Below are 13,300 nucleotides of genomic sequence, written 5' to 3'. Positions count from 1 at the left end.
GTGGCAGAACTGTACACGACGTTCAAAGTCGTCGCCATGCAATTCCTGGTGCATAGAAATAAGGTATGGGTGCAATCGACGTTGATGTAGCATTCTCAACACCGGCGTTTTTGAGATTCCCAATTCTCGCGCATTTTGTCTGCTACTGATGTGCGGATTAGCCGTGACAGCAGCTAAAACACCTACTTGGGCATCCTCGGTTGTTGCAGGTCATGGTTGACGTTTCACATGTGGCTGAATACTTCCCGTTTCCTTAAATAACTTAACTATCCAGCGAACGGTCCGGACTCTCAGATGTCGTCGTTCAGGATACTGAGCAGCATACATAGCACACGCCCATTGGGCATTTTGATCACAATAGCCATACATCAACACGATATCGACCTTTTCCACAATTGGTAAACAGTCCATTTTAACACAGGTAATGTATCACGAAGCAAATACCATCTGCACTGGCGGAATGTTACGTGATACCATGTACTTATACGTTTGTGACTATTACAGTGCCATCTGTCACAAAGCGAAAAAAGTGGTCCAACTAAAACATTCATATTTCTTTACGTACTACACGAATATGTAATAAAAAATGGGGGTTCCCATTAAAAAAAAACGTAGTTGATATCCGTTTTGACGTATGGCAGCACCATCTAGCGGGCCAACCATAGCGCCATCTGGTTTCCCCCTTCGAGCTAGACAAGTTTTGTTCATTGTAGTTTTTTCGTTTGACGCTTATTTCACGAGATATTTAGCCAGGTCACTATCAATGGCCCACCCTGTATATGACTGTTGCAGAGGTAACATTTATTTTGAGCTAAATTAAATCCTTGTGAACTTTCCCACATGCCTTAGATGTTGGATATAGATTTACAGGTGTAATGTAAAAACATTCCCACAACTGATCATTTGCAATTTGCATTGGCTTGAAAACTTGAGTAGTCCAGTTACTACTGGTTCAACAGGAAGGCATTACTACATATCAAGGGAAGATAATTAACTCATCTGAATGCATGTTTACTTAAATGAATTGCTAATTTCAATGGAGTTCCTCCATTCTGCCAGGTTACTGTGGCCACACACAGAAACTCTATTCCCATGTGGTCTAAATCCTTCAGCCTATTACCAGTAACCTACCCTTCTATATAAAAGAGACCAACTATTTACTCCACTTCCTCTCCACAGTTCGTATTCCTTTACCAACAGGTGTTCAGCTCGTCACTGTTGATACCACCTCTCTCTACAATAACATCCTTAATGCCCATGCCCTTCTCACTACCTTTCCCAATGTACGGCTGACTCAAAACCTACAATCTCCTCCCTGGTCTTCAAGACCAACTATATCCTAATCCACAATTAGTTCTCCTTTGAAGACATCATTTACAAATAACTCTATGGTAGAGCAATGAGCACCTGTATGGCATCTTATGCCAACCTATTCATAAGGCACCTACAGGAAACCTTTTTAGCCAGCCAGCATCCCCAACTCCTAAAAATGGTTCAGATTCATTGATGACACCCCACCCATATTCCTCCAGAATGCCAACACTTACTCTCCCACGACCTCTTAGGTTTCTTGAGGTGATTGGTAATGATGTGGTTCCATGTGTTGTTTCGATTTCATGTACAATATTTTGACAACCGTCGCAACCATCTCGTTCAGGTGCTGTGAATTTCATTGTTACAGGTATTCGGCAAAACAACCAGAAGCACAATGTTAACTTTCTCCACTATTCACTTCACTTGGTCGTCCTCTATCTCACAAACCACTTCCTCGATGTTGACCTCCACCTCAAGGATAGCTACATCAGTACCTCTGTCCCCAGGAAACCTACCAACCACAAAAAACACCCCCACACCAACAGCTGCCACCCACTCCACGCCAAGAAGTCCCTTCTGTGCAGTCCAGCCACCCTTAGCTGACACATCTGTATTGATGAGCAGTCTCTCTCCATATATGCCAATGGTCTCGCAGCCTGAAATTACCCTCTCCACCATGTCCAGAAATATCTCTCTTGTGCCTCATGTCCCCAATCACCATTGTCCCCAATATCCACTGTCCAGCCACGAAGGAACATACCCGTCATGACTCGGTACCACCCAGGATGAAAGCAACTGCATCACATTCTCCATCAGTGTTTCGACTACCCTTCGTGGTGTGCTAGAGTGAGAAATATTCTCTCTATTTCTCCCAAGGTAGTATTATGTCATCCACTTCACCCATGCAAAATCCTTGTTCATTCCTATTCCACTTCTGCTCCCAACCCCTTGCCCCATGGACCACATTCCTGAACAGACCTCGATGCAAGACCTGTCCCATACACCCAACCACTACCATCCATTTCGGTCCTGTCACAGAAATCCCCTACTCTGTAAAAGGCAAAGCCACCTGCAAAAGCAGCCATGTAATCTAACAACTAAGCTTTGACCAGTGTCCCACTTCTTACATGTGCATGACAACTAACAATCCATCTGTCCACTTGACCCATTTACTGAACATGTCACCCAAAACAACGTGTTTGACTTTTATGACTGCTTTATAGCCTGTGCCATCACAATTCTTCTGACAAACACCAGTTTTTCTGAACTGTGCAGATGGGAACACTCCCTGCCACATATTACAAGTTCCTGCGACCCTCTAATCTCAGCATGCCACCACATGAAGTAATTGTGTGTGTGTGTGCGCGCTCTTTTTTTTTTTTTTTTTTAAATCAGCAGATTTTTCCCAAGGTGGCTGTCTGCCAGTCAATGCCTCCATTATGTAGCGAGTAGCAGTCTATCATTTTCATAGTTTTTTATGGAAGCTTTTAGCATAGTTGAAAGTTGCGCCAATTAGATACATTATGAGACCAGTGTGTGATAATAAGAATTGGCAAGTGGAAGCATCCCATTACAGGGTGTGAAGGAACTGACATATCAAAACATTATTTTTGAATTCTAACAGGACACAGTAAAGGAACTTGGACACACATTTCCAAAGTGGGGAGTTCATTTTAACAAGAAAATTATAATCTTAAAAGAAGAAAAACACCTTGAATTGTTAAAGACAGAGAGCATTTCAATACTTTATGCACGAGAAGAATGTTATCTGAGGTACCAATTTTTGTGGTCTGTATTTCAGGCTAGCAATTTGTTTGGGGGGCGGGGGAATAAAAAATGGATTTATTACTTTGTCCTGAATCTTAGAACATGTTAAATTTAATTACATCTGAGACTATGAAAGTCAGATTTCTTCTTTGCCTGAGTGAACTGATAAGGACTATGTCATTAGGTACATCATTATGCCACTACTTTAGTTGTGATGCTCAGTAGGAGGGATAGCTTGGTAACTTTAGATCACTCCTCTACTAGTACACTTTTAGTTCTGGTTGGATCTTCCTTCCTCCGTTCCCTGTGTATCTTTTGTTACCATTCAAGAAATAAATATTGTATTAATATGGTAAATATTGTATTAACTATGGATAATGATACAAATTATCACAAAATACTCATGGAAACATGAAGATTGTGCCTTACCTGAACTGCTCTATGAAAGAATTTTATTGCACTGTCATGTTCCTTCTGCAAGCTGAAGCAGTTCCCAGTAGCACACCATGCTTCTGGCGCACACCTATCCTGAGACATGAGGTCCTGAGCCAGTGCTGAGAGGGCCACTTCCTTCTGTAGGTGCCACAGGGCAGTGCTGTACACTTCTGTCATCTGCATTCTATATGGCTCCAGCTCTCTCATCTCACCGAAATATCTGAAACATATGAAGAAGTGCACATATTTCAAAACTGTAAAGGTTACTATTCAGAAAATAATTATCATTTAGCTCCATGTACTAAACCGATATAGATATAGAAGTTTCACTACATGCATGGAAATCTACAATTAACTACTATTTTTCTATGAAACACCTGTTTTCAGTTTAAAGGAGACAACTCACTGAAATGTATAAATTTTGTGTCATCTATAGACACCCACTAAAGCAAAGAAAACTTGCTAGCGTTTGGAGTAATTGTCTAGCTTTTTTTGTACTCCGACAGAAGCATTTTTACACTGGTATAATTATTAACTGAATTTAAAAAGCATTTTTACACTGGTATAATTATTAACTGAATTTAAAAAGTCATCATAATCTACTACTTAGGAGGTATATCTTATGTTAAAGATTTACCACAATAAGTCAAGATTTCTGTGAATGTGTTGACTACACAACATTGCCACAAGCAAAATCAATGAAATTGAAAATATATACATGCCAGAAAGGGAAAGTCTATCAGTTGCACAAAAAGCAAAGAGAAGATGCAGAGAGCCATACAGGAATTAGTCTGATTGACAAACATCTAGACAACGATGGTACTTCCTAAAGGACTAAATTTCATGCCTGCTCGCAAACTGCAGATCACATTAACTTCATGGAGTATGTTGCAGCTCCATTCCCACCGGAAGCAGCAGAAGAATTTCACCATAAAACCTGCATAGTGCCAATGTTAACAGCCAACATCCCAAAGAAAGAAGAAGTAGCTCCAAGAAATCTGCAGGAGGACAAAGAAACCGAGTGATTCTGCCTTCCGACAAGCGCAGTAGCTATGGTCCTAATCTCATGTGCAGACTAGTCCCATAGCAAGTGGATTTTTGATCTTTTTAGTTACAATGACTATATGGCCCTCCTAAGGTACAAAAGGGAGATATAACCTTCCTAAGGTACACAAGGGAGACATTCCTCTAACAAGGGAACCTCCCCATCGCACCCCCCTCAGATTTAGTTATAAGTTGGCACAGTGGATAGGCCTTGAGAAACTGAACACAGATAAATCGAGAAAACAGGAAGAAGTTGTGTGGAACTATGAAAAAAATGAGCAAAATATACAAACTGAGCAGTCCATGCGTAAGATATGCAACATCATGGATAAATTCAGATCAGGAGTGCCATGGTCCCGTGGTTAGCGTGAGCAGCTGCGGAGCGAGAGGTCCTTGGTTCAAGTCCTCCCTCGTGTGAAAAGTTTACTTTCTTTATTTTCGCAAAGTTTTGATCCGTCCGTCCATTCATTGACGTCTCTGTTCACTGTAATAAGTTTAGTGTCTGTGTTTTGCGACCGCATCGCAAAACCGTGCGATTATTAGACGAAAGGACGTGCCTCTCCAATGGGAACCGAAAACATTTGATCGCAAGGTCATAGGTCAACCGATTCCTCCACAGGAAAACACGTCTGATATATTCTATACGACACTGGTGACGGCATAAGCGTCACATGACAGGAATATGTTGTTGACCCACCTAACTTGTACACTTGGCGAATGGGTGGAAAGATTCTTCTACCTTGCCCGATTTAGGTTTTCTTGTGGATGTGATAACCACTCCCAACAAAGTGATGAAAACATAAGAGTTTGTCTCATTAACAGCAACAAATGAATGCAACAGTTTCACAGTCGCACAGTTTTCCCTTTTAATGTTTTCAAATTTTTCTGTGTGTAGACCGTTAAATCCTGCATATATCCAAGCAAATCTGAACATGTCCTGGAATTTTGGAGAGCAAAGTTGATTATGTGCGAGTGCCTGAACTTTGATAATTGGTTGAAAATAAAAAATTAAACTTTTCACCCGAGGGAAGATCTGAACCAAGGACCTTTCGTCCCGCATCTGCTCACGCTAACCACGGGGCTCCTGAGCGCTCACCATACTTGATGGTGCTTATGTTGCGCATGGACTACTCAGTTTGTATATTTTGCTTATTTTTTTTCATAGTTTCGCACAACTTCTTTCTGTTTTCTTGATTGATCTGTGTTCAGTTTTTCAAGGCCTATCCACTGTGCCAACTTATAACTAAATCTGAGGGGGGTGCGATGGGGAGGTTCCCTTGTAAGACCCAACATTAGTTGTATTGGCATACCTTCATACCAGCTGGAAAATAAATGGAACACTTCCTCAGCTAATATGTAGGGAAATGGGAACACCACATTCACAACTTCACTTACTTTGTACAATACCTCAGTCAACTGCAGTCCTGGGATACAGATATTACAGTGAGTTTCGGTGGTCCAACAGCTTCACTGAAGTTTTTCGGCACATTCTGAGGGGCGGCGGTGGGGGTGGGGGTGGGGTGGGGGGAGTGAGGAAACTGATGCACGACAATGAGTAGTCTATATTCAAGGAGCACTCTGACGCAAAGACTCTAGAATCCACAAAGTTCAGACCAATGTTTTTCTAATGATACATGGGCGACAAGTTTGTGGCATGGCCAGACAGTGCAAAGAAGCTTGAGAGTTCCCTGAATATTTAAACTCTGTCCATCCTAATGTAAAATTCATAATGGAACTTGAAAAAGAGGGAAAACTGCCTTTCCTTGGTATGTTAGTTGGGGGAAAACCAGACAGATCCCTAGGTCACAGTGTATATACACTGTGATGACAAAAGTTTTGGGGTACCTCCTAATATCATGCTGGACCTCCTTTTCCCCGGCATAGAGCAGCAACTTTATGAGGCCTGGACTCAACAAGTTGTTGGAGAACCTTGTCAGGTCAGGATTTTGTGCACAAACTGACCTCTCGATTATGTCCCATATATGTGGGATGGAATTCATGTTCCGTGATCTGGATGAGCCAATTATTCACTCAAACTGTCCTGAATGTTCACCAAACCAATGATGAACAATTATGGGCCAGTGACATGGCTCATTGTCATCCATAAAAATTCCATTGTTGTCTGGAACACGAAGTACATGTATGGCTGTAAATGGTCTCCAAGTAGCTGAATATAATCATTTCCAGCCAATGATTGGTTCAGTTGGACCACAGGACCCAGTCCATTTCGTGTAAACACAGGCGACACCATTATGGAGTCACCTCCAATTTGCACAGTGCCTTTGTGACAACTTGGGTCCATGGCTTTGGGGTGTCTGCACCACACTTTAACCCTACAATCAGCTCTTACCAACTGAAATTGGGACTCATCTGAACAGGCAGCAGTATTACAGTCATCCAGGGTCAAAGTGATATGGTCACGAGTGCAGGAGAGTTGCTGCAAGTGATGTCATGCTGTTAGCAAAGGCACTCACGTCAGTCGTCGGCTGCCATAGACCATTAATGCCAAATTTTGCCACATTGTTCTAAAAAATACATCTGTTGTATGTCCCAAATTGATTTCTGTGGTTATTTCACACTGTGATGCTTGTCTGTTAGCACTGACAACTCCACACAAATGATGCTGCTCTCAGTCATTAACTGAAGGCTGTCGTACACAGCATTGTTCGTGGTGACAAGTAATGCCTGAAACACGGTATTCTCGGTGTACACTTGACACAGTGGATGTCAGAATATTGAATTGCCTAATGATTTCCGAAATGGAATGTCCCATACGTCTAGCCCCAACTATAATTTCATGTTCGAAGTCTGTTAACCTTCATTGTACAGATACTATTATGTTGGAAACCTTTTCACATGAATCATTTGGGCACAAATGACAGCTCTGCCTTGCACTGCCCTTTTACACCATATATAAGTGATACTGCTGCCATGACTGTATGTGCACATCTGCATCTCCACATCTCAAGCCATCACTATCTGTCACAAAGAAATTCAATGTTTAAGACTCTGATCCACAGAGCTCCAACATTTTCAGACAAAGAGAGCCTCACCACAGAAATACAATACGTATGAATGATGTTTCAGACTACTCAGAAAGCCAAATTAGTGGTACTGCAGTCAAAGTCGAGAACACTTGAGAAAGATGTTGAGACTGACACACAGATAGAGAAACCAAGAATTACTTATCTACCTTATGCTAGCCCAATATTCGGAAAGATCTGTAGAATCCTACAGAAACATAATGTGCAGTGTATTTCACTCCTGTCAACAAAGATAAAAGTCTTCTTTGTAATGTTCAAGGTGATGTAAGACTCCAAAATACAGGTATGAACTGTATTCCTTGCAAATGTCACATTTCTTACTTGGAGCAAACAATCTGAACAGTTGATGAGAGATGCAACAAACATCAGTGACACATCATCCTAGAACAACCAAGCATATCAGCTGCCGCCAAACTCTGCCTCAGATATATTCGTGAAATAGAATATGAAGAGATCAATATTCCACGACAGCGTAGTTATGACGTCCATCAAAATAATGATGCCAGAAAACCTAATAAACTGGGACAGAGGTTTCAATTTAAACTAGGGCTGGAGTCCCGCACTTAACTTATTAAAATCTCACTGGCCGTCGTATCCACCGTAGCTGCAAAGACACTAAGACAGTGGTTCCCGGGGGTGGGGGTGGTTAATACCCCGAGAGGTAAAATTAAATTTTCTATGGGGAGGGGGTAAAAACAATGTGTGTTCAATTACATCTCATTCACGAAACTAAATTGTTTCAAAAAGTCAATATCGCTGTCTCATTATACTAATAATTTTTAGATACGTAACTGATTCCAAAATTGTTGAATATGAACCTTAATGCATGACACAATGTGGCAGAGGTCACAGTGAGTGTATTAACTACTTTATTTAAAATGCATGCACAATCAGCAATGACAATTTGCTTCTACTGGTGCAGCACATTTGATATTGGCTCTACAGAGTTATTGGCTTGCTCATTGTTGTTCTTTCATTATGTAGTTGTTCACTCACCAACCAGGTTGATTAATACAAGAAGTGAATGCATTGTCAGTGCCTCTGATTTTACTAGCTACTCTATCTATTTTGGATTGTGAGATGAGAAATAAAAACAGATAAGTGAATTTTTTACTAGGTATGAAATTGCTAATGTACAGCACTGCTTTTTGTTTACTGTTAGATAAATAGCCGAGTTGTAATTATGTACATACGCACGCAAGTTTCTTTCTCACTTGTAGTTGTGGTGCCACAACCATAGAAAAGGTCACAATAAATTATGTACATAGTGACAATCTAAATATAACTTCACAGTAAGGAAAGACTGAATTTCACGTGTACTTCAAGCTGGCTTTTTCACTGCAGAATAGAAGTTGCACAGAAATGTCTATGTTCGAAACAGGGGCATAATTGTCATTGCATGCTTGTGAAGTCGAGGAAATTTTCGATGAAGAAAATCCTTATAGAAACCTATGACTCGTATTTTGTTACCATAATGTCATTAACATAAAAAGAGCAAATATTCACTGTAATTACAGTGCAGTGAGTGGCTTTGATTTAGATCAAGGCTACAACAAATTAACATATGGTCATGCCTCAAAAAACAAGAGCATAATTTGTGCTTCATAGTGCTGTCTGCCCCATTTTATCACAATTCTTTGATACAGACTATGTGGTGGACTTCCTCACCCTGCCATGTGAAGAACTGTTTCTGCATCTAGGTTAGATTCAAGGAAAGTACAAAGCTGAAAGCTGAGTCATCTTCTGTGTAGCTGAAAAAAATCTCTTTATGCAAACGAAGCAAATTCTGAAGCAGTTTTTCAAAACATTTTACTTTGTGCATAAAAAATTAAAAACCACATCTTTCGGATTCTCAAATCATCGAACAGAAACTATTACGTAAAAACACATACTACTTATGCATTTTATGGTGCCACACACAGCTTCATAATGAAGTGGCTATCTTTTTGTTATTAGCTTTATTTATTACGATACTTTGAAGTCACATAACATACTGACCATTGTTCAAAGAATCTGCAATGAATTATGAGAGCAAAGTGTGGGGAAGCAGAAATTGGCAGTCTGAAATTGTCGTCTTTTCAAAATAGATCACCCAAACGTCTCTATGAGTCTTTTGAAATCTCCCACAGTGAATCCCATTTTGTCGTCCTTTTCTAAGGTGTCAGTCATGTCTATGGCTTTGGGTTGTACACTGCTGTGTTTGTAAAAAAATTATTTCAATATGTTGGCTACATTTCCGCCGTAAAATACAAACACGTCCCCCCCCCCCCCCCCCCAAGCCTCCCTTTCCCTCTCTCTCTCCCTCTCCCTCTCTAGCGAAGATTTGTTTACCAGGCTTATGTACAATTTCATAATGTCCACACAAATAATACCTGTTGTCAGTACATCAACGGAAGTGGATTGTTCAAGTGGTGAGTTTGGATAGGGTTGCACCGCACATGGCGGTTCCAGCTGGAGTACACACTGGGTCGCACTTTGAAAGAGTCGAGATTGCAACCGTTGCATTTACTGTGCTGTAGTGTCATCAATAAAAGAGGAAAACTAGTCATCAGTGAGTAATACCTGTTTTAAATAATGTGGCAATGTACAGCAGGAATAACCTTTTTAGTGAACTTCTTGCTGACAAAAGTTGGACAGTTTGAAAATTTTTGTAAACCGTTGTTCAAAGACTTGGAACATCTGTTGTATCTAAACCACAAATAATGAAAACAAATTCCAGAAATATAATATCTCACAATGAGTATCTAGCAAAAACACTGTGCTTTCTGGTGACCGGAAATTCCCTTACGAGCCTGATGTATCTATTCAAGATACCCAAAGCCAATGTTGTTGAAGTTGGCATATTATTCTTTGCTTCATCGATTTCACAGTAAAATATATATTCGATTCAGCCAGTTGCAAATAGATGAACTCCAAACTTATCTATGTAGTATATGTAAGTGGCATTTTATTCTTAACTAATAAGGTCACATTTTAGTGACCTTTTTTTTCATTAATGCATTGTGGTGTGCTTCTTGATCTGAAATATTATTACTTTAGACAATTTTCTCTCTTTTCAGGATACATGCAGAGTGTGTGTGTGTGTGTGTGTGTGTGTGTGTGTGTGTGTGTGTGTGTGTGTTTTGTGAGGAGGGGGTGGGGTGGGGAGTGAAGCAGCTTTTCTGCAATGGGGTTTCAACATGGTGATTGATAAAGCTAATATAAATCCCCAATGTGTTCTATGCAGCACAATGCTAACAGCAGAGAATATGAAACCAAGCAAATCAAAAGAGCATGTAGAAAGAAGTAATATAGAGTTCACAAGAAAAGACATTGAATTCTTCAAACACAATGATGCTGAACTAAAAAGTTCATGCATGGATCCATCATCAGACATTTTTCTCACTCTACAGAAGGTGATCTTTAAGCTTTATACTGAATCTCTCTTTGAATTGCTGAAACCCAGAAACCTATAAAGCAGGAGTATTGCTTACTAGATGCATTGAAGCTAGTTCTAGAAGAGTATCCCTTTCCGACAACACAATCTGACGTCGATCAAGGACATTCGTTTGGATATATTGGATACTCACCATACAGCGGAGATGCTGAGTCGCAGATAGGCACAACAAAAGACTGCCACTATATAAGCTTTCAGCCAACAAGGCCTCTGTCGAAAACAAACAAACACAAACACAAACACAAACACAAACACAAACACACACACACACACACACACACACACACACACACAAACTGCAGCCATGAGTGTGGCTTCAGCTGTCAGAAGCTGCAGTCATGGGTGTGTGCATGGGTTGTTTACTTTCGACAAAGGCTTGTTAGCCGAAAGCTTATATTGTGACAGTCTTTTTATTGTGCCTATCTCCAACTCAGCATCTCCACTATATGGTGAGTAGCAACTTTCCTTTTTATAATATTGTTAATTCCATCCTGGATTTTCCATTGTTTGACATTTTGGATACAGTAGTCAATGAAATAAGATGGTCACTACTTTGCAATACCTCAGTTGAATCAACTGACATTGTATCTTGTTCCCACATGCTTGTCTATTGCATCTGTCCATCCTTTCCCCTTCCCTGCTCCTCTCCATTTCTGCTACCCACGTCCCCCCACCACCACCCCTCCCCTCCCCTCGATGCTGAGCCTGTAGTCTCATCAGGTTGCCATCTAGTCCCTGCACACCCCTCCAGACAGTACTCTTCCCTGGATTATTCCTGCTGAAGTCCTATAGAAATCTCATGTGCTGTAGTTGTAAAAATGTTCTTTGATGGTGCTCAGTTGTTCCTCTTTATCTGACTGATAGTTTCCATCACTTGTTTCCTGATTTCATAAACTTATTGATAATTATTGTGAGTTTTCTTGCTGTTATAATAGCATCAACATTTTAAATACCTTTCATTACCCTGTTTTGTTCATAGCATATAATGAATTAGCTGTCACTTGTAAAATCTTGACATTTATACTTTTATTTTCTCTTTTTCCATGATCGGGGTTATCTCACATTTTCTTTTAAATAAATGACCAACGATAATGTAAAAGAAGACTAAAAATTTACGATAAGACAAGACTAGGCTCTTATTTTTTGGCAGGCTCTTACATAGGCTGACCAACACTCCCGTATTTCCCGGGATCTCCCGTACTTGAACATATTTTTTTCATAACTTCCCAGCTCCTGTATTTTCAGGCTCATTGGGCGTTTTTCTCCAGTATATATATTCTTTATGTATGTACAAAAGTTTTTTTAAGTATTTAAATTTTGCGTGCATGATCAGAATTTGTTGAAATGTTGGAATCTTGAGAGACTACTGATTTTATATTGACATTACATCTACTGATTACCTTAGAAATTGTCAACTGAAATTTGGTCGTTAGACATGACTGTTTCACTGCCAATATTTATTGTGAATCACCGTTCAAGATTTTGTGATGAGCAGCAAGGACAAGGCCAAAACACCACCAACAAAAGAAAACAAAGTATACGTGTGCATATCTTACGAAGTGGGAAGCTTTATATTCCTGGATTTGATCAGCGTGATCAAGTGCTAATAAAGCTTGTCAATCTGACATGAGCATAGAATCACACATGGCAGCAGAAACAATTGTGTACAGCACCTAAATACTTCAGGTAATAAATTATTACTATGTATTCTAAGAAAACATATTTACTGTTGACCACATAGTAATTAGTAATATGCAATTTTCTGAGTTAACTTCTTGTGTATTTGCTTGTAGAACACAAAAGCAAAGCAAATGCTGATGTCACTACTTCATCCAAGATAGCTACTTTCTTCAGCTCTCCTCACCTGAGCAAAGGTCTAACAAACGATGACCTGAAAACCATTGACAGTGAACTTTCATTACTCTACCACACAGCACAACACAATCTATGCTGTAGGAACTTGGACTGTCTAGTCAAACTTTCAAAAAATGTGTTCAGTGAATCTAATGTGTCAAAGAAAATATCTCGCAGGCAAACTAAAGCTGAAATGATCATAATGGATGCACTGGTCCCAAGAAGTGTAAACTATTTTTTGGAATTTTCAAGTGGCTCCCAAAATGTGTACCACGTTCATGTTCTTTTCTCTAGCAACAGATGTCTTCAATTGCCTAAAAAGGAAAATGTTTCCAGTTGTAATATAATATTGTGACCCCTTTTGGTGGAATTCAAAACAAATTGTTGGATTTCACAGAAACAGGTA

The 13,300-nt window shown here is 40.0% G+C and overlaps 1 protein-coding gene across 1 annotated transcript in view; it reads right to left on the bottom strand.

The window, feature by feature from the left end:
* LOC126175066 (cell division cycle protein 27 homolog) overlaps nt 1-13,300 on the bottom strand; it is a 215,934-nt gene that overhangs the window by 69,825 nt on the left and 132,809 nt on the right. Inside the window, exon 10 of the mRNA XM_049921590.1 lies at nt 3,511-3,736. Coding sequence (XP_049777547.1) covers nt 3,511-3,736 — 226 coding nt within the window. The remainder of the gene's footprint in view (nt 1-3,510; nt 3,737-13,300) is intronic.

This window comes from Schistocerca cancellata, chromosome 3 (assembly GCF_023864275.1).
Source record: "Schistocerca cancellata isolate TAMUIC-IGC-003103 chromosome 3, iqSchCanc2.1, whole genome shotgun sequence".
In the NCBI taxonomy this organism is placed as follows: domain Eukaryota; kingdom Metazoa; phylum Arthropoda; class Insecta; order Orthoptera; family Acrididae; genus Schistocerca; species Schistocerca cancellata.
Note: the sequence above shows the minus strand (reverse complement) of the source record. Positions and strands in the feature narration are given on the sequence as shown.